This window comes from Bubalus kerabau, chromosome X, assembly GCF_029407905.1.
Source record: "Bubalus kerabau isolate K-KA32 ecotype Philippines breed swamp buffalo chromosome X, PCC_UOA_SB_1v2, whole genome shotgun sequence".
In the NCBI taxonomy this organism is placed as follows: domain Eukaryota; kingdom Metazoa; phylum Chordata; class Mammalia; order Artiodactyla; family Bovidae; genus Bubalus; species Bubalus kerabau.
In genome coordinates this window covers 24,726,715-24,753,127 of record NC_073647.1, presented here as the reverse complement: position 1 = coordinate 24,753,127, position 26,413 = coordinate 24,726,715, and the positions used below count along the sequence as shown (strand labels likewise).

Genomic DNA, 26,413 nt, shown 5'->3' with positions numbered 1-26,413 from the left:
AATTTCTGTCGTGGAGAAAGTGGTTTTTGCCGTAAACATGTGCTCACAAGGAAGAATGGAGATCATAAAGTTGGATGTGGTGATGTCAGTGATGCTGAGGAAGCCATCTGGAAGTGGATTTGGGGATTTCAAGATGAGGCGTGAGCAGTAACAATTTTGCTCAGACCTTTGCTCATTTTACAGGAGCTCTGTGAAGCTGGACTTCCTGGCTCTGGATATCATGAGGTCCAAGTCATCAAGAAGCCTATATTAGTTATCTAAAGTAACTCTGTATAAATTCACAGAAACAAAAGGACATAGATGGTCAAAGCCATCCCCAATTGCAACACAAGTCCCATGAGGCACTGGCAGGAAGATAGAGCCAGAATTTATAAATAAGCCATTTAAAAATGACATTTTGAAAAAAAAAATCAGCTGTAAACAGGTAATAATTATGTTAGGCTGCGATACTCCAGACTCCCTTTGCTCTAATTCTGTATTATCCAACAAATTTCTGATTGTAATTTGGCTTACCATGTAGATTTCTCTGTTGGGAGAGAGTGATCTAGACCATAAAATGGAAGGATCCAATCCTCTTAATGGTTCATTTTTTTGAAAAATTAGTACATTGGCTTTCCGCTTTATGTATTAGCCTTTTGTGAACGTGGTTAATGTGAGTCTATTTTCAAGAGCCTTGAGATTTGAAGGCCAGATTCTGGACCTTGGGGACCCAGCCAAGATACTGCCTTTGGGAGCCCCTGTTCAGAGGATGAATCAGCAGGCCTTTTACTGCGCTCCTTTGGTCAAAGACATCTCTCACCATCCAGATGGGAAACAGAGACACAAAGAAAGTAGTGTTGCTTTCCTTGAGTCCTCACAACTGCCCCGCAGTGACAAATCTTGGATTAGAGTCAAGGTTTCCTGACCCTCATGTCCGTGCTCTTTTTAGTACACCGATGTTATTGCAGCTACGTGCATAAGTCAGACCTTGTTCTCTAAATGGCTGAAGTGTAGAGAAAGGAAGGAAATAAGGGAGAGAAGTAGCGAGCAGGCTTTGCACCATATCAAATTGGAAGAGTTATCATTTAAAACCAAGCAGAGTATAAATGCTAACTCCTGTATTCTAGTAAGTGGAATACCAGTGTCGAAGTGGGTCCAGTTTCTGAGATGAGAGGATTATTTGTTGCGGACTGGGTGACTGCTTTTAGGAGGAGCTGGGTGGAAGCATCCCAGGTCATGTCTACAAAGCCAGGAGCACTGCCGCCCAGTGAAATATGACTAAGCAGCTCAGATTTGCTTGCTCTGTCGCACGATGTAATGACATTTCCTCCAAAGTTCAGGGGTTAACAGAGGCAGCGTGCTCAGCTGTGAGGATTAGAGAATGTGATTCAAGATGGTCTAAGTTAATTTAAGATCTTATTCAATAAGAACAAGGAGAACAAGGAAGAGATGGAATGTTCCTAAAATATTTGAAAAAAGTTTGTTTTTTTTTTTCTTAAATGGGCTAGAAACATAAGCTATATCCATGTGGTCTCACTGAATCACTTGCTTTGCAGTTGATTAGGCTTTAATAGTTGAGTGATGGAGTCTATTGTGATCCTCTCAAACCCTGAATTAGCTTTAAATGAAATGCACTGAGTGGTACTGAAGCCACATGGCATTAGAGGCATCACCTAGTTCTGAACTGGTTTGTGGTATGGCTTCTTGTCTTAACGAGGTTGTGGCTGGGGCTATGACTGGTTAACGCAGATGCTTAGAGTATGATGCTGAGGAATGGTTTCACTTGGTCCTGTAACCATGGGCCAGATCCCCAACCCACACCCCGTCAGCCAACACTTAACGTATATGGACGATGGAACCAGACCAACAAACAGGAGTGACTTAGTGCAGCCCTGAACCCCTTCTGGCAAACACGACGAGGTGCCTGCTGGGTCAGGGCTGCCCCCTGAAATGAGAAAGACAACACAGGAGTTAGGCAAACCCCTGCAGAGACAGTCTTCTCATACAGGTGAGTTTCTCTTTGTCACAATTAGTTGAACTAAGTTGTCTTAGAGGTTGTAACCAACTTGCTGCAGGTGGTAAAGGTACTCCTTGTATTGACAGCAGCAAGGGATTTCTTTTCATGTACAAACTCACAGATTTCGTTCTCATCTTTTTATGTCAGGAAAACATGGTGGCTCAGATGGTAAGGGGGCTATCTGTGATGCAGGAAACCTGGGTTCGATCCCTGGGTCAGGAAGATCCCCTGGAGAAAGCAAATGGCAACCCACTCCAGTATTCTTGCCTGGAGAATCCCATGGGCAGAGGAGCCTGGTGGGCTACAGTCCGTGGGGTCGCAAAGAGTCGGGGCATGACTGAGCAACTAACACACACACATAAAACTTCGGGTATGCATACAGGGCTAAAATGCTCCTCAGAGCACTTTCTTGTATATTTTTATTGATTCCATCACATTCTTGCTTTGTGACTTAACTACTTACTTTGAGTCACCATTTACTTATCTATAAAATGGGGAAAATAACTGTACCCAGATTATACAGGCTTGCTGGGAGAATCAAGGGCAATGAATGGATGGTGTCAGCCCATAGCACATAGCAAGGGCTCAGTAAATCAGGAAATTGTAGCAGTAAGATTACCAAATGTTTGGGGGAGTGTCTTCTGCACTTCCTTACTTTTGTCAGTGTAGGGAGGATGTCATAAAATAGCATACATGTTGAAACTGAAAACTCCTCCAAAAAGGATCTATTTGTAAAGCCATATAAATATTAACTTCTGTGCAGCTTATATTGGCAGATCCCCAATGGTTCAGAATTAACACCTGGTATTTAGTGGATGGAAAATAGGTTTTGCTGTCATTGTGGATATCCAAAATGGAAAAATGTGGGGAAACATTTAAAAATGAAAGGCCTTGTCTGATTTCAGCTGCTGATGTAGGATTAGACCTTAGGCTGGCTCTATGTAAATACTTAAAATCTTTAATGAACTTTACTCCCTGTCTCTCCATTGCTTACCCAGTGTAGAGTAAATGTTTTTCTGTTGTTGTTATTCTTGAACCTTGCCTCATTCCATGGCAGGCCCAGGACCTTGAAGCCATTGAGCTGTAGTCCAAGAAGCAATCTTTTCTTTCCTGTCTGCCTCACAGTAGTGGTGAATGGAGGCAGGGAATCCTGCTGTTCATCCGACCTTTACAGATCCAACTGGAACTAAGCAGCTAATTTCTGCACCAAAATAAGTATCAAGAAAGTTCAGCTAGGGACTTCCCTGGTGGTCCAGTGGTTAAGACTCCATGCTTCCAGTGCAGGGGACACAGGTTCAGTCCCTGGTCGGGGAGCTAAGATCCCACATGCTGCAACGTGTGGACCAAAAAAAAAATTAAAAAAAAAAGTTCAGCTAATCTGAAGCTCAGTTTCATACCAGAGACACTAAACAGGTGCGTGAAGCTTGCATAGAGAAGCCAGAGATGCATGTCATCCGGCCATTGTATTGGGAAATCGCATATAGCATCTGAGAACAAATTTGCATTACCTTTTCACCATCCCAGTGCTTTGGAGATAGAAAAGGGGAATTGGTTGTCTATTTTGTACATGTAAATGATTGGTATTAATCCTAGGCAAGTGACTTGTATTGGAGTCTGCTTACCTCATACCCTCTCCATGGTGGGGGAGTCTCCCTTGCTTTTTCCCAGTTGGGTGCCAGTGCCCTTAGTTTTTCTCCACATCATCATCTCTAAACTTGGTCTCACACCTCTCATTTCCACTAAGGTGTAAAAGACTGATAGCAGCTGAAAGTATTGCACTTTCTATAGACAGTATTTCCATTTTAGTAGGTGACCAATCTCAAGAGTGAGGAAGAAGGTCTGGGATGGAATGTTCAGTATTATTCCATGTGATGCTCGTGAGGGTGCGGTGCAGTGGAGGGTGACATGGTTCTGTCTAACTTTCCATTGGCTCAGAAATCATAACCCTCAGGCTTTGCCTTCTCTACTAGTCCTGAGAGGCCCCTTCCAACTTCTTCCTATGTAGTTCCGAGTGCTTCAGAACAGCATCTGTGGGTAAATTCTAGTGTATTGAGGTTTTCTAAAAAAGGGAACTGTGTATAGTGCAGGCAACTTCCCTCAAGCAGATGCAGTGCCTCTTGCTGATGCATGTTTCATTTTCTGATCAATGTCTTTATTCTCAAATTCAGCCAAGTACCAACACAAGTGGGCTTCCCTATTGGCTCAGTGGTAAAGACTCCGCCTGCCAATGCAGAAGATGTGGGTTCGATCCCTGGGTCGGGAAGATCCCCTGGAGAAGGAAATGGCACCCCACTCCAGTATTCTTGCCTGGAAAATCCCATGGACAGAGGAGCTTGGCAGGCTACAGTTCATGGGGTTGCAAAGAGTTGGACACGACTGAGCGACTAAACAACAACTAATAAAGTGAATATCGCCAGTGTGGTCGCCTATAGGAGGTCAATTAACCTGGTAAGGAGCAACCTCAAAAGAAAGGTGGAGGTTTTTTATCACAGTTCTCGGCCTTTTTCTGCTGATATTTACATCCATTTATTATTTTAGACACTACTCATCTCCACCACATCTACCCAATACACACATCCACGTGCATACACATGCTCACATTCCCACTAGGAGTTTTTTGCTTTGTTACCATTTTGGCATACATGTCATTAACACTTTCCCATTGATATCACTTCTAAGGGAGATGCAGTAAGTCTGGAATCCCATGGGATACTTGATAGTGTCTCTAGGGTCTGTTGCATCTTGTTCACTCAGGTCTTGGCAAACTAGAACAGAATGCCTATCCATTTATTCCTGGAAACCTTTGAATTTTAGATTGTAGCATTCAGGAACATATTTGTAGTGTCCTTTAACTCTTTAGTAATATTGACATCTCCCCTTTGCTAGAAGTATATTAGAATCTCATTTTTAGATGCGATTGGGCTCGTCAGTCATTTTAAGTTTGAATGCAAAACGTTCATTGATTAAATGACTAAAGACTTGTGGGTCTCAGAAGAGGCCCACATTTGCATATATTGTTTACACTGATGGCCTCCCTCCCAAATGTGGGGGAAAAATGGATACTATATATTTTCACTCAAGAGACAGATTTTCGGTCTTAAAGAATATGTACACAAAGAAGATAAAATTGAATCTTGACATAGCTCCCAGAAAACATGCAGATTAGAAATGGAACAAATATCCCTACCTTCCCATCAGGGAAGACAGATCCTTCAGAATCTTAGGCTCATTACCAACCATGCCCCACATGAAAAGGTACATTTTATTCCATCACCACACTGGGGGAAAAAAGGATGCAAACTTCTTGACATCCTGGAAAAAACTGTTTTAAGGTATATTTCTATCCAGAAAGTGGGCATCTGGTTAAGCATTGGAGAGTGGTGCTAGTGGTAAAGAATCCACCTGCCAATGCAGGAGATGTGGGTTCAATCCCTGGGTCGAGATGATCCCTGGAGAAGGAAATGGCAACCCACTCCAGTATTCTTGCCTGGGAAATCCCATGGACAGAGGAGTGTGGTGGGCTACAATCCATTGGGTAGCAAGAGTCAGATACAACTGAGTACAGCATGGCACAGCACAATAGATAATATATATAGATCTGGGAATCCAGGTGGCTCGGTGGTAAAGAATCTGCCTGCCAATGAAGGAGATGTGGGTTCAATCCCTAGGTTGGGAAGATCCCCTGGAGAAAGAAATGGCGACCCACTCCAGTATTCTTGCTTGGGAAATCCCATGCACAGAGGAACCTGGCAGGCTACAGTCCATGAGGTCACAAGAGTCAGACAAGACTTAGCCACTAAACCATATATAGATCTGTATCATTGACTGGCAGATTAATAGGTTGAGCCTGTCCTTGAGCAGACTTCTAGTTTCAAATACACATTTATGAGACTAGAAGACATCTCCATACACTTTAATACATTGAATGCATTTGAAATTTTATTCTTAAATTTGTGAAATTATTTTTTTACTAAAGTATAGTTGATCTACAATGTTTTGGGTGTACAGCAAAGTGATTGACTTATACATCTATAGATCTATTCCTTTTCAGATTCACTTCCATGATAGGTTATTACAAGATATTGAATACATTTTTAAATGAACAATTGTCTTTAAAACAGTAACTGCTTGGTATCTTCCCTAGGGACAGAGGATATCAGAATGATGATTGCAGCTGGCCAAGTGAAATATTGTATTTCTTCAATGTTTCGCTGCCAGCAGTTGAGCAATACCAGGAAGGCCAGAGGTCATATCCGGAAAAGTTACCTAAGGCCAGGAAGAACCTAGAGGCTCAGAGTGGCCAAGGGTCAGATCCATGAAGATGAGCTGAGAGGGGCAAGGTCAAGCGGCAGAAACTGGGCACTGAGGCTGGGAGCAAGAGGCAGGCCTAGGTAGGAAGTTTGGGCAGTGTGAAGTTGGGACCCAGTGGGTGGCCACAGTGAGGATGGGCAGAAGAGAGGAAGGCAGTGCTGACGGTGCCTGGCTGAGAACAGTGAATAAACTGCACTGAGGAAAGGGGGTCACAAGGGCTCCCCCTCCTTCAGTAGGTGATGGGCGCTGACTGTAACCCAGCACAGGGTTTCCGGTAACTGGGCCGAGAGTATTGATGGGTTCAGGTCAGAAGAGCAGGTCTGTGCATTTCCTGGTGGGCGCTGCACTCGACATAGTTCTCATTTCCCATTACTGCTTCTCTCTGACTCACTGATGGCTGCCACATGTCATTAGGCGGCTTTGCTGCCGCTTTCATTTTTTCCCAAAGGTATACAGAGGTTTGGGTCTTGGCTTTTACATTATTTTCCCCTGAGAGCTGGAGGAAGTAGCCTTCTGATAGTTCGGTTTGTTGAGTTGAATACTTACAGTGTCTTAACAGTTTCAATTTCCTTTCTCATAGATATTTGATCCTGATGACCTTTACGCAGGGGTCAATTTCTCCAAGGTTCTGAACACTCTTTTAGCTGTCAACAAAGCAACAGAAGGTAAGTAGGGCTTGAGATGGGTGGGGGGGTCTGGGTGACATGTTTGGGTTCACGTGTCTCTGATTCCTCTAGGATCCGACTATGGCCACAACTGTGCCCTTGGGACAGATTGCTCTCTTCCCCTTAAAAGAACCCCAATGGGTGCCAGATGCTTTAATTCGTCATACTTTAGGATTTCAACATAACTATAACAGATGTTTTTCTAATGCCCTTAATATAATAAGAATCAAGAAACAATTTCATTCAAAGCTATCGAATAGGCCCCTGAGTATAACAAGGCAGAAAATTAAAAGGAAAAAGATCAGTTCCTTTTTTCATAAAGTTTACAAAATGCAGCCGTTACTTCCCTTTCCCCGCCAGAGACATTTTTTTTTTTTTCTCATAGTTTTCAGTATGTCTTTGTCCATGTTAAGGAACCCTTCAGTAACCTTGCACTGGAAATGAAACCTCAGGTTCATAGTGAGAGAAAAGAACATCATTTATTTAAATGTTTAGTACCCATCACATTGGCAGAATGAAATAAATATAAATCTTAGTACATGTGAACCAAATGATGATAACCTTAAAGGATAGCTTCATTCCTTCTGTGATACAGTATCTTACTGAGAGCAGGGCAGTAATAACCATAGTTAACATGCGTTGAGCCCTTACCATGGGTCATGGCCGTCCTAAGAGCCATCGGTAGTCTCATTTAATCTTTGAAACAACCCTGGGAGTAGGTGTCAGTAGTAGGTCCATATTACAGATGAGGAAAGTCAGGCCTGTAGTGGTTCGAGTAGAAAGTAAGCAGCAGACCTGGGATTCAGACCCACATCTCACTGACTCTAGAGCCCCGATGCTCCAACTTGGGTCTTGCTGCTCAAAACACTGGAAAGTCAACACGCTGTGTGCCCAGCACTGCCAGGTGCTACAAAGGAAGTGTAAGACGTGGTCCCCGCCCTGGAGAAAATTACCATCTATTTAGGGAGACTCAACTTACCCACATGAAACAATTAAAGAACAAGAACAGACAACATAATCAAGTGCCAAAGAGGCTGGGGCATCTAGGAAGCTATCAAGTAATTACAGTTTTAGTCAAAAGAGCTGTATATAATAGCAATAAATGTAAAAATACTTCTCTGAAGTTGTTCTTTTGCTTTCTGGAAGAAAATGCTTTGGCGCTATTGCAAGGCGTATAGCAGAAAGTACAGCTAATTCAAGTAACTATATTTAACACACATGACAACTATCCAGTTCTGGGCAGGGAGGATCGTATAATTCTAACATTATGCCATACAAATTATATGTTCCTTTGCCAAACTCTCCTAGCAAGTTTTACAGTCTCTTCCCTTGCCACAGATATTTATAAAATACAAGGAGGTGAAAGTTAAAACCCACAGCATCAAGGAAATTACTTGGATACTGAGCTTGTCGCCTAGGGAATGTTTGGGCTTTAGACTTTTGCAGTTTATATCTTTTAAAAATAAATGGAGAGGAAAAGAACTCTCATTTGAATTTGTCAGGAAGCCAACTCCTCCCTTTAGTATGCTCTGGGCATTCTGAAAACACCCAACTCAGCGCTGGGCTGATCAAATTTCACATGGTTTCAAGGAAAAGACTCTTGAGTTTGAGTTTAAAAAAAAAAAAGATTCTAGTATCAAGACTGCATCTTTCCCAGACATACATTCTCTCTCATTCTCATTCTCCCATCCCCCAGGCACAAGGGAGATTTGACATTATATGTGCCACATAGACTGCTCCATGTGAGGAAGAAAAGAACCACTCAGTTATGGGCCAAAAAACAAAGCGAGAAATTTAAAATATTTCCAAGTAATAAGAGCCACAGACAGCTGTTTGGTACCCAATATAGTTCTGCTGGGGATCACAGGGCATACTGTTGCAACGGGTTCAGGAGCAAAGTGTTGTAGAGAAATGGGTTAAGAGAAAATGTGGTTGTGTCGCTGTTTTTCATTCTACTGGAGAACAATGGCCAGTAAGGTTAAGAAAGAGAAGTTGGCCACTGCAACGGAGGGGAGGGGGGATGAAATAAGCTCAGCATGTTCATCGTGGAACAGTTAGAAGTCTGGTCAGATTGCCTTTGATAATGTCCCGTGAAAGAAAATATTTTGCTGGAGACGTTTTTCTGACACAAGGGGCTCTCTTTACGGTGCCTTTTCCTCTTTTCACAGATCAGCTCTCAGAAAGGCCATGTGGACGTTCCTCTTCTCTTAGCGCTGCTAATAGTTCTCAGACAAACCCACAGGGAGCAGTTTCTAGCACAGCTCCAGGACTGCAAAGGCAGTCAAAGCCAGTGGTAAGTATGGTCCCCAATTCCCCTGGCCTGTTTTTAAATCCATACAATTCGATGGCTATCTTGGTTACATCTCCATAGGTGGTGAGATACCATCCTGTTGGGTTTGGGGTGTTGTGATAAAATGAATTTGGAACCGTACCCCAATTCAGGCTGGCCCAAGGGAGCGCATCAAAGGCATGTGGGCCACAGAGTCAGAAAGTCAGGGTTGAAGCCTCAAAGTTCTATCCCTTTCTACTGGAGTGGGTAGCCATTCCGTTCTCCAGGGGATCTTCCTGACCCAGGGATTGAAACCCAGGTCTCCTGCACTGCAGGCAGATTCTTGACTGTCTGAGCCACCAGGGAAGCCCGTCCCTTTCTAAAATTGAGCAACTGAGAGCCCTATGCAAATGTCAGTTGTTAGTCCGACTTCCGGAGGGAAGTTTGCTGTTATTTCCCCGTCACCACCACCCACCCCCTGCCCCCAGCTTATTAGAGAACTAAATAGCTCCTGGCACAGTGCAGGCAATCAATATATATTACTTGCTCTCATCATCATCACTGCCATTTTCTTTTTCTTTTTGCATTCCTACTGAGCTTGAGAGGAGCTCCTGTATTGGGATGGCTCAGTTATCATTGCATTTGGTCTTAATGGGAGCTTTTGGAAGGAAGCACCCTAGCTTCTGCTCTTTTGAGACCTTTATTCCTTGTTAAAATCCACCCACTTGCTTTAAGCCATCAGGAGCTATTAGTTCCAAAGTACTTTAATTACTTCCAAAGCACTTAACCTTTTGAGATCAGAGATCCCTTTCAGAAGCTGATGAACACTGTAAGGTTCCATACCCCTTGGGCCCTCTCAAATTGTATGCAAAATCTTCTCTCTGAATTTACTAGACTCTGTTTTGGGTAAAGGCACATTGTGCTATCATCTTCTCAGGGACCTGTGACAGGTTAAGAGCTCCTGGCTTGGGTAACTATGGGATATTTGATCTTTGCATATGACTAAGCCTTAGCCAATTTAAGATATTCTTAGTAATTGGGAGGTGGGAGGCAGATTTTATGAGAGGAGGTTAGTACCTAATCTTGGTCATGTAATTATGTAAGACTTTGTCTGGGTGTTGGGTACAGGCAGAGTGGGATAGTTTATTAAGCTACTTTGTTTCCTAGCTCATTTAAATAAGTATCTTTCAGGAATTCCCTGGCAGTCCAGTGATTAAGACTCCATGCTTCCATTGCGGGGAGCCTGGGTTTGATTCTTGGTTGGGAAACTAAGATCCCCACAAGCTGAGTGGTGTGGCCAAAAAAATAAAAGTAGTATCTTTAGATAACTGGTGGGGGACAAGGAGATGAAGGCATGACCCCCTCCAAAATACGCATTCTCACAAATGCAAAAGTTTGCCTACAATTTTGAGGGCTTTATTAATCCCCTTCTTTTCACCGCCTGCGTCCTGGCAAGGCCTACCTATGTTAGGCCCATTCCTAAGTTAAAGATTCAAGACTGAGATAGACCTGGGGTTTTATCCTTGGTCACCCTACTTTATTTGCCTAAATTCATAGAATTTCTGCCCCAGCCTCATTGAGATGAGTACCTAATCTGGTGTGACTTTTATTTCTCCAGGAGATGACGGAAAATGGAAGTCACCAGTTGATAGTAAAGGCAAGATTCAACTTTAAGCAGACTAATGAAGACGAGCTGTCTGTCTGTAAAGGGGACATCATTTATGTCACTAGAGTTGAAGAAGGAGGCTGGTGGGAAGGCACATTAAATGGGAGAACCGGCTGGTTCCCTAGTAATTATGTCCGAGAAATTAAATCCAGTGGTAAGTCAATCTTTTCAAAGCTTTTTTGACTCTGACTCCTCTATGTTCTTGGTCTTTGGACGGAAAATCTTGCAGTTTTCATTGGTTCACAGAATTGTTTGTACTGGTATATGTGAAAAAGACTAGAACAGAACTGGGATAAAAAAATCTGTGATTAGATATTTTGAAGCCAAGTTGTATTTAGATTACATCAAGGCGGCAAAAAACTAAAAAAGCAAAAGAATTCAAAGCTTAGACAACTGTTCCACCTTAACTATGTCCCTTTCTGCTACTAATTCTAGCCCATGTAGCCCATGTACAAAGTCCTTCCTGCTACTCCAAGAATCACTGATGGCAGAATACAATAATAAGAGAGGCCATGTGCTCACTTCCTTTTTTATCCCTAAGCTCTTTGAGCAAACTTAAGTCTAAATGTCTCAGAGATATGTAGGAGAAATAACAATCACAAGGCTGCAGGAAGCTGTCTGGCCACTTTGATTCTGAATAAGATTACCCTGAAAGTCATTGTACACTGCTAACCGTTTACCCTTTTTCATGATGATACCCAGAGAAATGCAATCTAATCACTCATCAGTAATCATTCTAGAACTTTCTTAGGTAACTTACTTGCCTTTTATTCTTCAAGAAACTAAATCTTGCTTATATTACAAAACCAACAAAAATCTCTGGCATTATAAAAATATGTCATAATACAGATAAAATAAGGTTCAGTTATTCACATTATTATAGCTCTTCATGCTTCAAAACTATTTACCCAGGGGCTCCTTTTGAGTAGTTAGCTCCTTGGTATATTTCTTCCTTTGGTTGATGTCTTTTTTTGCTTTTTTAATACCTCAAAATTAATACTATTATTTAATAAGATTATAGGCTCACTATAAGTTAAAACTTATCAAAATAGATAATGGAGATAATAAAAGTTCCCCTCTCATCTCCTCCAGATAACCACTGTTAGGAGCTTTTCCCTAAAGTATTTGAGCTAAAATTTAGCTTCACGCTTTTCTGTGTTGTGTATCAGGTGAAGGTGGAGCATTTCCTTTAATAGAATGAGTATTTACTAACAGATTTCTAATTATGTGTGTGTGTGTGTAAATGTCTTAGTATCTTTTAGTACTGGGAATCGAGGAGTTTCTGTTGAGCCCTGAAGTATTTTCATGGGCTTTGGCTGGAATTTCGTTGGTTTTGATGATTTCCACAGCCGATTTTTACCCCTTTTACATCTTTCAATGTGTATAATCTGATTGTTAGAATCTCTAAATAATTTGACAAATTCACTCTAACTTTGTTCACTGATTCAATGCCTTCATCAGAAAGGTAAAAGGAACAGCCCTTGCTTCCTGGTCTGGCCTGGGAATCCCAAGCATTGTTGAGAGGATGCAGGTAGCGAACAGACAGCACGCCGCACTCCTTATAGTGTCCCTTACTGAGATGCCTTGTAGCATATAGTCTGGCTCCTCCCTTGTGAACCAACCACCCTGAGCTGTTTGTCCTGGTCTTGGACCCCTTCTCTTTGAGTTTTTCCTAAACTCTCTTTGGTTTACAACTCAGTTAAGCATACACTTGGCAAGCCCTGGCTCTTGTTTGAGCACCTGGGAACCTAACCCTTAGAAACTCTTTTCCAGCTGTCAAGAATAGGTCTGGCTAACTGGGGTCAGGAGGCCTGCCTATCAGGGAAAGCCTAGGACTGCAAGAGTATGGACCACTTCCCACCTAGTTTATTGCAATAGCTTCTTAACTGTCATCCCTGCCCCTGTCCTTGTCACTCCTATAGTGTTATTTAAACTCAGTAGCCAGAGGGTACTTTTAAAATGTACCTTGAGCATTATTAAAATGATTAGAGAGGGTACTTTTAAAATGATCCTTTTAAAATGTAACTTGAGTACTATAATGGCTCCCAGCTCAAAAACAGTGAAGGTCAAGGTCATCCCAATAGTCTACATGGCCTCCAGGATTTGGCCTCTGGTGTCCCCTCTGACCTTCTTTCTGACCTCTCTCCCTGTCACTTGTCCCACTTCCACGCGGGCCTCCTGGTTGCCTGTTCCAGACAGGTTTCCTGCCTCACCTGCTGTCCCTCCACCCTTACCTACTTCAGGTCTTTGCTCCCTTGTTGGCTTCGAAGTAGCATCTTATCTGGTCACCCAGGGGGAAATTGGACCCTGTTCCCACTACTCTTGTCCCCTTTCCCTTTTGTAGGTTTTTTTTTTTAACCATTTATTTCTAACAGTGTATATTTATTTATTTATTTATTTCATTTACTATCTGTATTCTACCATTAGCATATAAGTGCCACAAGGGCAGAGATGTTTTTTTCTGTTGGTTTGGCTCGGTAAATATTTGTAAAATGAATGAATGTTGTGCGACAGGTCATTCAATTCTGTTCAGCTTGTTCGTTGACTATTTCCTGGGTACTGGGTGGGCTGTGCTGTACTTACCCACTCAGTTGTGTCTGACTTTTTGCGACCCCGGACTGTAGCCCACCAGGCTCCTCCGTCCATGAGTATTCTCTGGGCAAGAATACTAGAGTGGGTTTCCATGCCCACCTCCAGGGGATCTTCCCAACCCAGGGATTGAACCCAGGTCTCCCTCATTGCAGGTGGATTCTTTACCATCTGAGCCACCAGGGAAGCCCAAGAATACTGGAGTGCATAGCCTATCCCTTCTCCAGGGGATCTTCCTGACCCAGAAATTGAACTGGGGTCTCCTGCATTGCAGGTGGATTCTTTTTACCAACTGAGCTACCAGGGAAGCCCACTTGGTGGGGAGGGGGTTGTAATAATCTGTCCTCATGGACTCTGCCCCCAAGGACTTTGCAGTCTAGTAGTCAGGATAGGTGTGTACATGACAGGTTAGGACAAAGTCACACAAAGTTATATATACAAAGCTGTTGGAAGAGTAAAGAAATTATTTGATTAACAGTAACCTAAGAGGAAAGATGGGGGAGCCTGGTGGGCTGCTGTCTATGGGGTCGCACAGAGTCGGACACGACTGAAGTGACTTAGCAGCAGCAGCAAGAGGAAAGAAGCACTTGACTTGGGTCTTGAATGATGAAAAGAGGCTTCTGATGGGCAGAGGATAGAAGCAGTTACTAAGTTAAAGCTGGAAAGCAGGGAAGCATGGAGTGAGTGGTAGGAGGATTTGGGTTGAGGGTCAGGTGAGTGAAGAGAAGGGGTGTGGCTGGAGCTACTTTAAGAAGGCTGTCAATGACAAGCTGTAAGCAGGGGATTGCATGTGGCTTAGAGAAATCTTTCTAGTGATGATGTTGGCGCTGGATGGCAGGGAAGTGGTGGGGATAATCAAGGAGAATGTGGACAAAGCAGTAAAGACTACTGCTGAGGTCCCAGCAATCGACTTTGATGACCGTGGAGAAGAATAGAAAGTGATGGATGCAGTAGATACTGTGAAAACAGAATCAAGAAAGCTTGCTGATGATTAGCTATGAGGAAAGGGAAGAGGTGAACATAATGCCAAGTCTAGGGGTCCAGGTTGATGGTGAGCTCCTTAAGGGCATGCAGTGTCATCCACCTAGCTGGGCAGCAAAGGTTTATTTGCCAGAAGTAGGATATCAGTTCTATGATGAGGGAACCAGTGAGGCACAGAAGCCTGAGGCATGCCTCTTGCCCTCGTGGTGTTCATAGTCTTGTGAGGAGATGGTCTTACTAGCATATCAAATGCTCAGTTCTAAATACAAGGTAGTCTGGAGAATGGTGAGCAGAAGAGAGGTACCCAGCTCATCCTGACAAGATCAAACGCAAATTATTCATCTTTGTATATCTTTCTGTGTCCATAGTGCCTAACGTAGTGCTTTAGACATAGGAAATGTTTGGTAGATGCTGAACTCCCTTAATAGAGAAGATAGGAGGTTTTGTGTGTGTGTGTGTGTGTGTGTGTGTGTGTATGTGTGTGTGTGTGTGTTGGGCGTGGGTGATTGGTACTGGAAGATGATGAGTTGTTTTGGACATGTTGAGTGGAGGTGCCAGCAGGTTATCATTCTGAAGATTTCTAGCAGGTTGGCAGGATGAATTTAGAGCATGGGAGAGAGGTAAGAGCTGGAGATTAAACTGCCAATGGACACTACAAAGTGGTGGATGATGAAGTGTCAAATAGATAGCAGATCATCAGTGGACAGAGAGTATGCAGTGACTGGAGAGGTTGGGAGAGGCTTCCTGGAAGAGATAGGACTTGAGCTGAACCCTCAAAGACACGGAGGCTGTGTGGACAAGTCCAAAAGAGAGAGGAGGACAATATAAGTTGTAGTGATTGTTTGGGGAGAATGAAAACCGTGAAAGATAGGTGGTAGTTCAAGTGGAGCGTGTTTAAGGGACTGTGGAGGAGATTAACTTGGTGTAATGCAAACATCTTGTTGGCAAAGTAGGTATCAGCTCTTCGCCGACTTGAATCCTTTCCCACCCAAATCTTGCTGCACAAAACAGTAAGAAGGCCACAACCTACTTAGAATGCTGCTGAGGGACAATATAAACTCAGTGTTATGCTGTTTTATCCCCTGGAGAAGGGAATGGCTACCCACTCCAGTATTCTTGCCTGGAGAATTCCATGAACAGAGGAGCCTGGTGGGCTATAGTCCATGGGGTCGCAAAGAGTCAGACACGACTGAGTGACTAACACTTAGAAGATACTTGTCAACTTTGGAATGTCTTTCCATAAAATCCATAGTGATGTGTCCACTTAGGAAAGAACGTTAATCTTTAAAGAGTCTTTAAAAATGATTTCTAGATTAAATGTGTAGCTCAAAGAAACGAAACCTTCAATTTGAAGTTTTCAACCCCTCTGCTATACAACTTCTGGGTCCTTTATAAAGTCGAATCAGGCATGGAACAAAGGACTTCTGTGATCTCTATCTGCTTACGGTTGGGCCAGATGTGTAACACGGAGATCACTGGAAGAGTCAGGAATTCTGGAATACTCATTCACGGTAGCCTGGGTACAATTCAGGCTGATGCTACAGGTTCTTTTGTCTTAGAAATCAAACAAAGGAACTCCAGTCCCGGGCAACCCTCAGCCCGCAGATGGCTCTGCTGCCTCTGCCACGGAAAGCTATGCAGAGTTTTGTTCCATTGACAAGAGCACTTCATGCTCTGGTAAGTTTGCCCTTGGGGAATGGATTTTTAAGTTTGAGAAATCCTCTGTAACTTTTGTCTAGAGATAATTATGGCCAAAGCCCTGGAGACAGTTTCTTCCTCTCTTCAGGAGGAGGTTGATTTCTGAGGACTTACAGAACCACCACTCTAATACTATAGAAAGTTGAGAAATAGAATATTTGAGTATAGTGTTTTACACACACACACACACAAACACACATCACACACATCTTTCAACATGAGTTTAAGGCTGAAGATAGAATAGTTTTTTGTGACCATGATGACAAAAGCCTCTCCTCAAGAATGAGAGAACTCAGACACAGGTGACATTAGGAAGCTCTTGTTACCAGTCCTGCAGGCCACCTTTCAATTTCCTGTCACATGAGAAAAATAAACCCCATTTTGAGGAAAAAATATTTTTTCCAAGGATCTTACTTCTTGAAAAGTACATGTATGAATAACTTAGTCATTATATCAACTACAGAAGGTCTTTTTTATCCATCATTTCATTTGACTCAGATACATTATAAATAAGAAAATTAGCCATTTATCCTGTTGTCTTTTTCTTCAAAATTAGTGGTAACTTGTAAATGACCTTGTTGTTTACACACCAAAATCATGTTTGGCACTACACCACAGTAAGTTATATCTCAGTAACACAATGGGTTATATCTCTCCTTAAAATTTTTGTCTTTGTTACCAAGAAAAGGTGAAGGTTTTATCAGGACTTTGCATTAAAATTTTCCTGGCTATTGAGGCAAATATGATTGGAGCAGATATTTTAAACAAGTTCTGTTTTCTTCAGCTGTTCAGTTAAAGGGTCAATAAATCCTTCTAAAACTTCTTCTTTGCACGTAAATATAGATGTCAAATGAGAGGATTAGGTAGATGGCTAATTAAATTGTATTAAGGCAGATTAAGAAATGACTCTTCCTACTTATTCTAATCCAAAACCATGATGAGGCTTTATATTTAGACTTCCTGTTTTAATCCCCAGGGTGTATCACACAGATCCTTCACATCCAGAGAAAACCAGTTATCACTAGATTTCTTTTTGACTTGTCACCACCAACAGGCATAGGAATCTATACCTTAGCGAGGGAGAGGAATGAATGGAGAGTTAATGGGAAAAGGATCGTTACATAGGAATAAGGACGATTTCTTTTTTTTCCCAACATTTGTAACATTTTTTAATTGAAATATTTGTTATTGTTGTTTAGTCGCTAAGTCGTGTCCAACCCTTTGTGACCCCATGGACTGTAGCCCGCCAGGCTCCTCTGTCTATGGGATTTCCCAAGCAAGAATACTGGAGTGGGTTGCCATTTCCTTCTCCAGGGGATCTTCCTGACCCAGGGATTGAACCCAGGTCTCCTGCATTGCAGGCAGACTCTTTACCAACTGAGCTACAAGGGAAGCCCCAGTTGTATAGTATTATATAAATTATACAATATAGTGATCACAATATTTAAGGGTTATACTCCATTTATAGTTATCATAAAATATTTGCTGTATTCCTCATGTTGTACAGTATATCCTTGTAGCTTATTTTATACCTAATAGTTTGTACCTGTTACTCTCCTATCCCTATATTGCCCCTCCCCCTTCCCTCTCCCCACTGGTCACCAATAGTTTGTTTTCTGTATCAGTGAGTTTGCTTCTTTCTTGTTATATTCACTAGTTGGTTTTATTTTTTAGATTCCATGTATACATCCTATTGTACAGTATAGTATTTGTCTTTCTCTGACTTATTTCACTTAGCATAATGCCCTAGGAAGGTTACTTATGTCTATACTTGTGTGACACTGTTGTTGTTTGAGTTATGCTAAATAACCCATTTGAATTCTTCACTACATTCATTGATTTCTTTTTTGTTGATTGAATTGAATTGACCAGTTTTTTAATGGCCTTAGAAACACCACCTAAAAGGTTTATGTTTTCATATTAGTTCTAGTTAGGTTATATTGGGGAGGAAAAAGTTTTCCTCTACCCTTCTAGGTTCTTTTGAAATTGATAAGAGACAGATCAACAGGTGAAAATCACAAAAAATTTTTAATAATATGTCTACATGGGAGAGACCCAGGGGAACTGAGTAAGTTGCCAAAATGGTGAAGCGTTCATATTAAATACCATCTTCAGCTAAAGATAAAAGAGGGTGTTGGGGGTAGTGGTTTGTGACTTCAAAGGGGAAGAAGGCAATTGACAGAGAGATGGAAAAGCAAATGTTTGGCAAATAAATGTTTGCTGGGCCTTGCAGAGACCATGGAACACAGAGTGGACTCTGATCTCCAAGAGTTGTCCCCACCACCCCCAGCCCATGTTCTTTGCAGATGTCTCTGCTGATAGCTCTGTTCTGGGAACAGGCCTTCTACCTAAATTCTCTAGGCATCTAAGGGGGAGGTAAAAAGAAAGACTTCCTGAGTCTTTAGAGCCTTAATTGTTTTCAGCTCAATATAATCCATGTGCCAAAGAGACATTTTGGGGAGGGAAAATTGACCCCCCTTCTGTCACTTGGAACCACCCCCAGGGACTGAACTTGTTTCTTCTGGACCTCCACGTATTCATTCCTTCTCTGCATGTCTCGCCAAGAGTGGGTTTCAGCTAAGACCACACGTGTTAAGAGTAGCAGTGGTGGGCTGCGGGGTAGAGGGCAAAGGAGGAACAAGAGGCAAGAACTGTCACTGAAACCTGGTACTGGTGTTTTTCTCTTTGCATCCACCCCTTGAATTTTTTCATGGGGCCGGTTGTTTGCAAAGGCTACGTTTCTAAAGATTTTCCAAGGTTGTCCTTCCAAATCTGTTTTCCCTCTTCTCTCGGGGTTGATTCCCCATTCTGCAGCAAGACTGCTGGGACATCCAGACCTTCCAGCACGACGCTGAGTGAGAGCAGGCATCCTTGCCTTATTCCTGATCTTGGGGTTCGGAATGCATTCAGCTGTAGGTTTTTCTCCACTAGGTAAGATGCTAGCTATAAGGTTTTTGTAGATGCTCTTTATAGAGTTGGAGGAGTTCTTTATTCCTATTTCTTTCTGGAAGTTTTTGTTGAATGGGTATTTAATTTTGTCCTGTGCTTTTTCTGCATCCGTTGATATTATCATGTGATTTTTCTTTTTAGACTATTACTAACATGGGTTTCATCTATTGATTTTTGAATATTTAACCAACTTGTATCCATGCGATGAATTCCATGGTATAAAGCTCTTATAAAATATTGATGAATTCTATTTACTGATACTTTGTTAAGGTTTTTCCATCGAAATTCATGAGGGATATGGGTCTGCAGTTTATTTTTTGTACTGTCTTTGTCTGGTTTTGGTGTCAGTGTAATGGTGACTTTATAAAATGAATTCTTTTATTTTCTGGAAGAGATTGAGAAGAATTGCTATGACTTCTTCCTTAAACATTTGGTAGAACTCTCCATTAGAACTATATGGGCCTGGAGATTTCCTTTTTTCCAAAGTTTTCAATTTATAAATTCAATTTCCATACTAGTTATAAGGTTCTTCAAATGGTATATTTAATAGTGGGTGAACTGTGGTAGTTTTGGTTTTCTGAGAAATTGTTCCATTTCACACCTGATTATCAAATTTATGTGTTTTGAGTTGTTCATACTATTTATTATCTTTTTGGTATCTCTAGAGTCTGTAATGATATCCCATATTTCACTTCTCATATAGGCAATATGTGTCTGCTCTCTTTTTTCCTCTGTCAGTCTTGCTAGAGTTTGACTATTTTATTAAAATTTTTTCACTAGAATTTTTTTATTAAAGTGTGATTAATTTACAATATTGTGTTAATTTCAGGTATACAACAAAGTGATTTGGTTATACATATATATGTATATATCTCTATATTTTGAAAATTTCTTTTCCATTATAGGTCATTACAATATACTGAATATAGTCCCCTGGGCTTTTCAGTAAATCCTTGTTAACAATTTTATTGATCTTATCAAAGCACCAGCTCTTTTAGCATTATGTTCAGCCACCCAGGAATCTCCATGGCAGTCACTGTTTTCTTTCAGGTTTCCCTATTCTACTTTACATAGTTACCATTTTTTTTTTCAATTGCAGTGACCAATTCCTTTGGGCTTTCCTTTCCTCTTCTGCATCTTAGCAGACTTTCCATTACTGTTTACCCTTCCTTTTGGCCTTGCTTTCGAAAGGCGACCACATCTTGCTGATTTCTCTGGAATGTTCTATTTTTATCAGACTGGTTTATGTCATAATTACACAAAACAACTGAGTTTTAAGTAGCATCAGGGCTATACTGTAGAAAACTTGCTTAATAAAAACTAAAAGAATTTGGTGACTGTTGATTTCAAGTATGCTGAAGAGTCCAAAACCATAGTGTGTGTGTGGGGGGCGGGGGGCGGCGAGCACCAAGCTTGGCAATACAGTACTTGGGTTCATGTCCTGGCTCTGCCACTTATAATCTCAAGTAATAGTCTGGGTGGCTTTGAATTGCTCAGATTTATCCAGTAAAGCCTCGTGAAGACACCATGGGATCCAGGCAGATCTTAAACTAGATATGCCCCATTTTTTGTCGCTGAGGAGTGGGAGGATTGGCCCTCATACCTGCGTTTCTGCTGTATTTCCACTTTACACAGCCTGGTCCAGATGGACAGTTCACTGTCGCAGGAACAGCCCTGCCTTGAGTGTTGCCATTTCTATAGCTGTGCTCCTGGAATCTTCCCTGCTGAGCAAACGCTCTGCTGTCTTCTCAGCCTGTTTGAATTCTAGCCCCCATCCAGGGACAGATCAAATACCCCCTGCCCAGCAAGATCTTCTCTGACCATCCCAGATCGAACTGATGGCCCCTCTGAGCTCCGAGGTAGATGGGGAACCACTGCTCATGCCATCGACCAGGCCCTTCAGTAGCTTCATCTCTGGACGTCCTGCTGCTTGAGAGCACAGGCTCTTGTCAAGACACACCCGGGCTTCAGTCCTGGCTCTGCCATTTCCCAAATTCATGCCCTTAGGCAGCTGACCTCACCTTTCTGTACTTTAGTGACCTCTGCAAAATGAGAAGATTATCTCTGCCTCACAGGGTCATTGTAAAGATCAAATAAAATGTCCTAAAAGCTGGTAAGTGCCAAGTAAACATAAGGGATATTTTAAATATAAAAATCATTAGAAATCAAGATTAAATGGAAAAAATGTTCATGAAATAGTGTTGTAATAGGAGAGTTAAGCTGTAGGTGAATTAAGAAAGATCACTGTGTGTGTGTGTGTGTTCACAAACACATGATAAAAGGAATAGGAAGACATACTTCAAAACGTTACTGTGGGTGATGGTTAGCTCTTGGTGACGGGTTAATTGTTGGTTTTTCTTTTATATATATTGTATTTTTTAGGAGTGGAATGTCATAGATATAAAACTAGAAAATATTACTTTTAGAAAAGGAAAGATCAAGGCCGGATGATAATACTTGGTTATGTATACTCTACCATACTTCAGAAGAAATTTAAAGCAGCATACAATATAATATAGCAAGGTAAAAATGGAATATAAAGCAATGAGACAAAGGACAAAATGAGAGTAAGGAAGATAGTCTGTAGTGACACTGTTAAACATTTATGATTGCTGTCTTGTATTTTTTATTTTTTAAATTTCTTTTGGCTGCACAAGGTGGCTTGTGGGATCTTAGTTCCCTGACCAGGGTTTGAACCTGATCCCCTTGCAGTGCAAGTGAGGAGTCTTAGCCACTGGACCACCAAAGAAGTCCCCTGTCTGTATTTTTATTAAGTGGTTTCTTTGTTTTTTTAAAAAAAGCATCCTGGGATATCTCTTAGTCATGAGTTTAATAGATAAGACAAACTTCGTAAAAGAAAGACAACATTTTATAGCACAATGTAATGATATTAAAATGATACATAGAAGAATTTCCTGCTAGTTTTCAGTGTATTCAAGATTCTGATTATTTTATTCTGGGCACAATAAGCAGCCAGCCCCAAGAAAGAATGGCTGCTATTATCTGTATTATGTTATTCTTGTATGGTTAGTTGCAAGTTACAAACATAACGTATTTGGTTAGCATTCCTTTGCTTATCTGTTTTATAATAAGTCAAATGGAGAAGCAGATGAGTGAAGAAACAGCCCAAACTGGATCTGAAGTTCTTGCCTTGACCCTGTCATTAAGAAGCTGTGACTTGACCATCTGTAGTTTAGTAAGATTATAGCTTCACTTGTTTAGAAACATATATTTCCTTTGAGCCTTCCACTTGACAATATTTATATGTTAGTTGACCTATGTTATAAAATGTTCATCTTAGACTTGTGTGATATTAACATAATTTAAATGTCTTTTTCACAGAGAGACCTCTCTCCCCCAAGGCTGTCAAAGGATTTGAAGCGACTCCACTTACCAAGAATTATTATACTGTGGTGAGTGTTCAGATGATGAACAAAAATTTTCTTGACTCTCTATATGGAGAACCACTGAAGTGTTGAGGCAACACCAATGGAAGACTGGATAAAGTTGCATTGCAAGGGTCTAATGTCAGCTTCATTATAATGGAACTCTTCTACTTGTAGGTTTCTTACAGATGTCTAGAAGTTTTACATCCACTGTACTGAGTAATTTAAGGGTAGCACAAAGATTCAGAGCAAGGCCTTTTAAACTGCAACAAAGGAGAAATTGGCTGATATGTCGACATTATGGGGAAATTCAGCAGTTAGAGCTCGCCTTACAGATAGGAGGTGAATCCCCAAGTTCCTTTAATGGAGTAAAGTTTACATGATTGCATAGTGTGATTTTATTTCAGAATCAATCAATTTGCTATGATATCCTTGGAAATATTATCAACCTTGTTCTTGAGGACAGCCCTAAGGGAAGACTGTCCTTTGGCACAGAGGGAGGAATAAGATGGCTCTGGCTTGAACACAGATATGACAAAATATATAAGCTATAAATAGGGCATGTGCAATACTCAAAATAAGTTCCTGTTTGAAAAAGAAATTGTATAATTTCCCTTAATCTACTCTGTTTTCCTCCGTGTCTTCTTTCCAGACTTGGCCCAGTCACTAATGAAAAGGTCAAGTCCTCATAACCCCGAAGTCTCCCTGTTTGGTAGCCTTGTCATCTTCCTCATCACAGCTGAAATATAGTTTCACTTTTCACCTAATGTTCTATGTGTGTTTTTGCTGCCAACTCCTTTCATTGTGTGCATGGATAAACAGTTTTTATTTTATTTTTTGGCTATACTGTGTGGCTTGCAGGAGCTTAGTTCCCAGACCAGGGATGGAACCCGTGCCCCCTGAGGTTGAAGTGCAGAGTCCTAACCACTGGGCCGGCAGGGGAGTCCCTCAAGAGTTTTAAAATCTTTCTATACATTTGGTTTCAAAAAATGAAATATCATTCTTCAGTGAGTTTGCTTCATAATGATGACATGAACAGTAGTTGGTGTGAAAAATCAGGTAGGAACTTCATAGGTAGCATGGACAATAATCACAGGGGATAATTTTGTCACTATTTTCCTTTTACATTTCTGAGGTTAAAATATATCACCGAACAGAGCTAGGCTCCCTTCTCTCTTCATCCCTGATCTTTTTTTTAAAAAACTGGTAATATTTTGATGCATTTCCTATACATATATAGCTATATATCATTGAAGTGAAGTGAAGTGTAATCGCTCAGTCGTGTCCGACTCTTTGCAACCCTGTGGACTGTAGCCCACCAGGCTCCTCCGTCCATGGGATTCTCCAGGCAAGAATACTGGAGTGGGTTGCCATTTCCTTCTCCAGGGGATCTTCCCGACCCAGGGATCGAACCCAGGTCTCCCGCATTGCAGGCAGACGCTTTAACCTCTGAGCCACCAGAGAACCCCAATGTAGTTGTAATCATGCTATCTACACAATTTGTGTTCTGAGTTGTCAGTTAAGGTTATCATATTTTCAATTATTTATTTGCCTTGCATTTTCTTTTTTATTCTAGTTTTATTGAGAAAAAATTGACATGCAACACTGAAAATTTAAGGTGTACAGCATAATGATTTGACTTACATACATCATGAAATGATGACCCCAGTAAGTCATTGAATATCCATGATCTCATAGAGTTACAAAATCAAATAAATAGAAAAAAATGTGTTTTCCTTGTGATGAGAACTCTTAGGATATACTATCTTAACAATAATCATAAAGAACATACAGCAGTGTCAATTATATTTATCATGTTGTACTTTATATCCCTAGTACTTATAACTGTGAGTTTGTACCTTTTTACCACCTTCACACAATCCCCCCCACCCCACCTCTGGTCCTGACCATTTCTTTTAGCTTCCAGGTGAACCCCAATGATTAAATTTTTAATGGAAGGGTGCAGTCAAATGGTGAATGAAAGTGTTACAATAGCTGCTTCTCCCTGCCGGTCTGGAGCATACAATCACTCAGCTTTGACTCTCTCTCTGCCTCTGCTGAGTCTATCAACCCACTCCAGTATTCTTGCCTGGAGAATACCATGGACGGAGGAGCTTGGTGGGCTACAGTCCACGGGTCACAAAGAGTCAGACACGACTGAGCAACTTCACTGGGATTATCCAAGGCAGACTAACCTCTGTGATTCTTATGGGCATTATACAAGTCCTATCTATACTAAATACCAACTCAAGATGTACCGCAGTTTCTATCACCCATCTCCTGTTGGAGTCCATGTACCTTATTTCCACGTCTCGCTGTTATAAACAATTCTGCAGTGAACATCCTGTGTGTAACTTTGGCAAAGCGTATAAAGATCTGTAAGGTGGAGTCCTAGAAGTTAAATTGTTGAGCCAAAAAATAGATATATATTTAAATTTTTTCTCAAACCAAACTTAATTTAAAAAAACCCAAAAGGTCTTGGGGAGCCCATGATGGCCTGAGAAAGAACTGTAGAGCTGTAATATGAATATTGCTGGATTATTGAGACCAATTGGACTTATTATTGTAATTAGATATGCGTGTGAAGTGATTTGGGCTAGTTGGTGTTTTTAAAAATCTACGTTTTTGAGTATTTAGGCAAATTTTTAGCAGCAACAAATTCAAAATATGTTCCGAGTGTTCTGATCACCCTCCCAATCTGTGTTGAATACCTGAGTACTCACCCACAGTATTTGGAGATCTGAAAAATCAAGTTCACCCATATGTAAGGTGTCCCCATCTCATCTCACATTAGCTCTTCTTCCTAAGAGTCATTAATTGTAGATGTTTTCCGTTGCTAGTTCTGTAAGAGCACTAGTGTCTGATTTTTACTTCATTTTTTTTAAAAACAGGAAGAATTTTTTTATTATATAAATAATGATTAAAAAATCAGACAGTGCAGGAAAAGTATAAAGAAGAAAACAAACATCACCTATAATTCCACCACTCAGAGATGATCATCATTAACATCTTGCTGAATCTGATGCCAAACTTTCTTTGATGTGTGGGTGTGTGTATACATATATACATATACATAGCCTGTTTAAATATAAATATAGCTATAAATAAAACAGGAACTATGTCTTCTTCATTATTTCTCCTTCATGGAGATTTTTTGTTCTCACACCCTGACGATACTGTGATCAGATATGTTCTTATGGCTCTTCATTCAGCGAGTCCTCGCTAGTCTAAATGCTTTCTTTATTTTGGTCTTGTGTATTAGTCAGGGTTCACCAGAGAGACAGAACAAATGATACATACAAGGAATTGGCTTGTATGATTATGGAGGCTGAGAAGTCCCATGATCTGCCATGTGTTAGCTGAAAACCCAGGACAGGTGGTGGTGTGGTTCAGTCTGAGTCTAAAGGCCTGAGAACTAGGAGAGCTAAGGGTGTAAATTCCAGTCCTCAGGCAGCAGATGTTCCAGCTCAAGCAGTGAGGTACAAAGAGAGCCAATTCTTCCTTCCTTCACCTTTTTGTTCTATTCAGGCCAACAGATTGGATGATGCACATTGGGGAGGGCAATCTGCTTTACTCAGGCTACTGGTTCAAAGTTCACCTTATCTGGAAACACTCTCACAGACCTGCCCAGAAATAGTATTTAATCTGGGCATCTCATGACCCAACCAAGTTGATACATAAAATTAACTCTCACATCCTGTAAGCTTGGGCAGGATAGAGACCTCTTGGAATTTGCAGGTCTGCACACATTCTCTCCCCTTTTTCAAGTTTCTGAGGGATTATCAGCTGATCTCGGACCCATTTAAGCCTCAGTTTGCTTCTAGTGGCACATCAGTTCCGAAATGTTTAGAAGTTCTCCAGTATGATCAAAGTGACGTAGGGAGCCCAACTCGGACCTACATC

The 26,413-nt window shown here is 41.2% G+C and overlaps 1 protein-coding gene across 6 annotated transcripts in view; it reads left to right on the top strand.

The window, feature by feature from the left end:
• The window catches only part of ARHGEF6 (Rac/Cdc42 guanine nucleotide exchange factor 6), a 114,642-nt gene that overhangs the window by 24,560 nt on the left and 63,669 nt on the right, over positions 1-26,413 (top strand). For all 6 annotated transcript variants that reach the window (XM_055565544.1, XM_055565543.1, XM_055565548.1 and 3 more), the window contains 4 exons: positions 6,888-6,972; positions 9,141-9,265; positions 10,860-11,061; positions 22,467-22,537. In XM_055565544.1, coding sequence (XP_055421519.1) covers positions 6,888-6,972; positions 9,141-9,265; positions 10,860-11,061; positions 22,467-22,537 — 483 coding nt within the window. The remainder of the gene's footprint in view (positions 1-6,887; positions 6,973-9,140; positions 9,266-10,859; positions 11,062-22,466; positions 22,538-26,413) is intronic.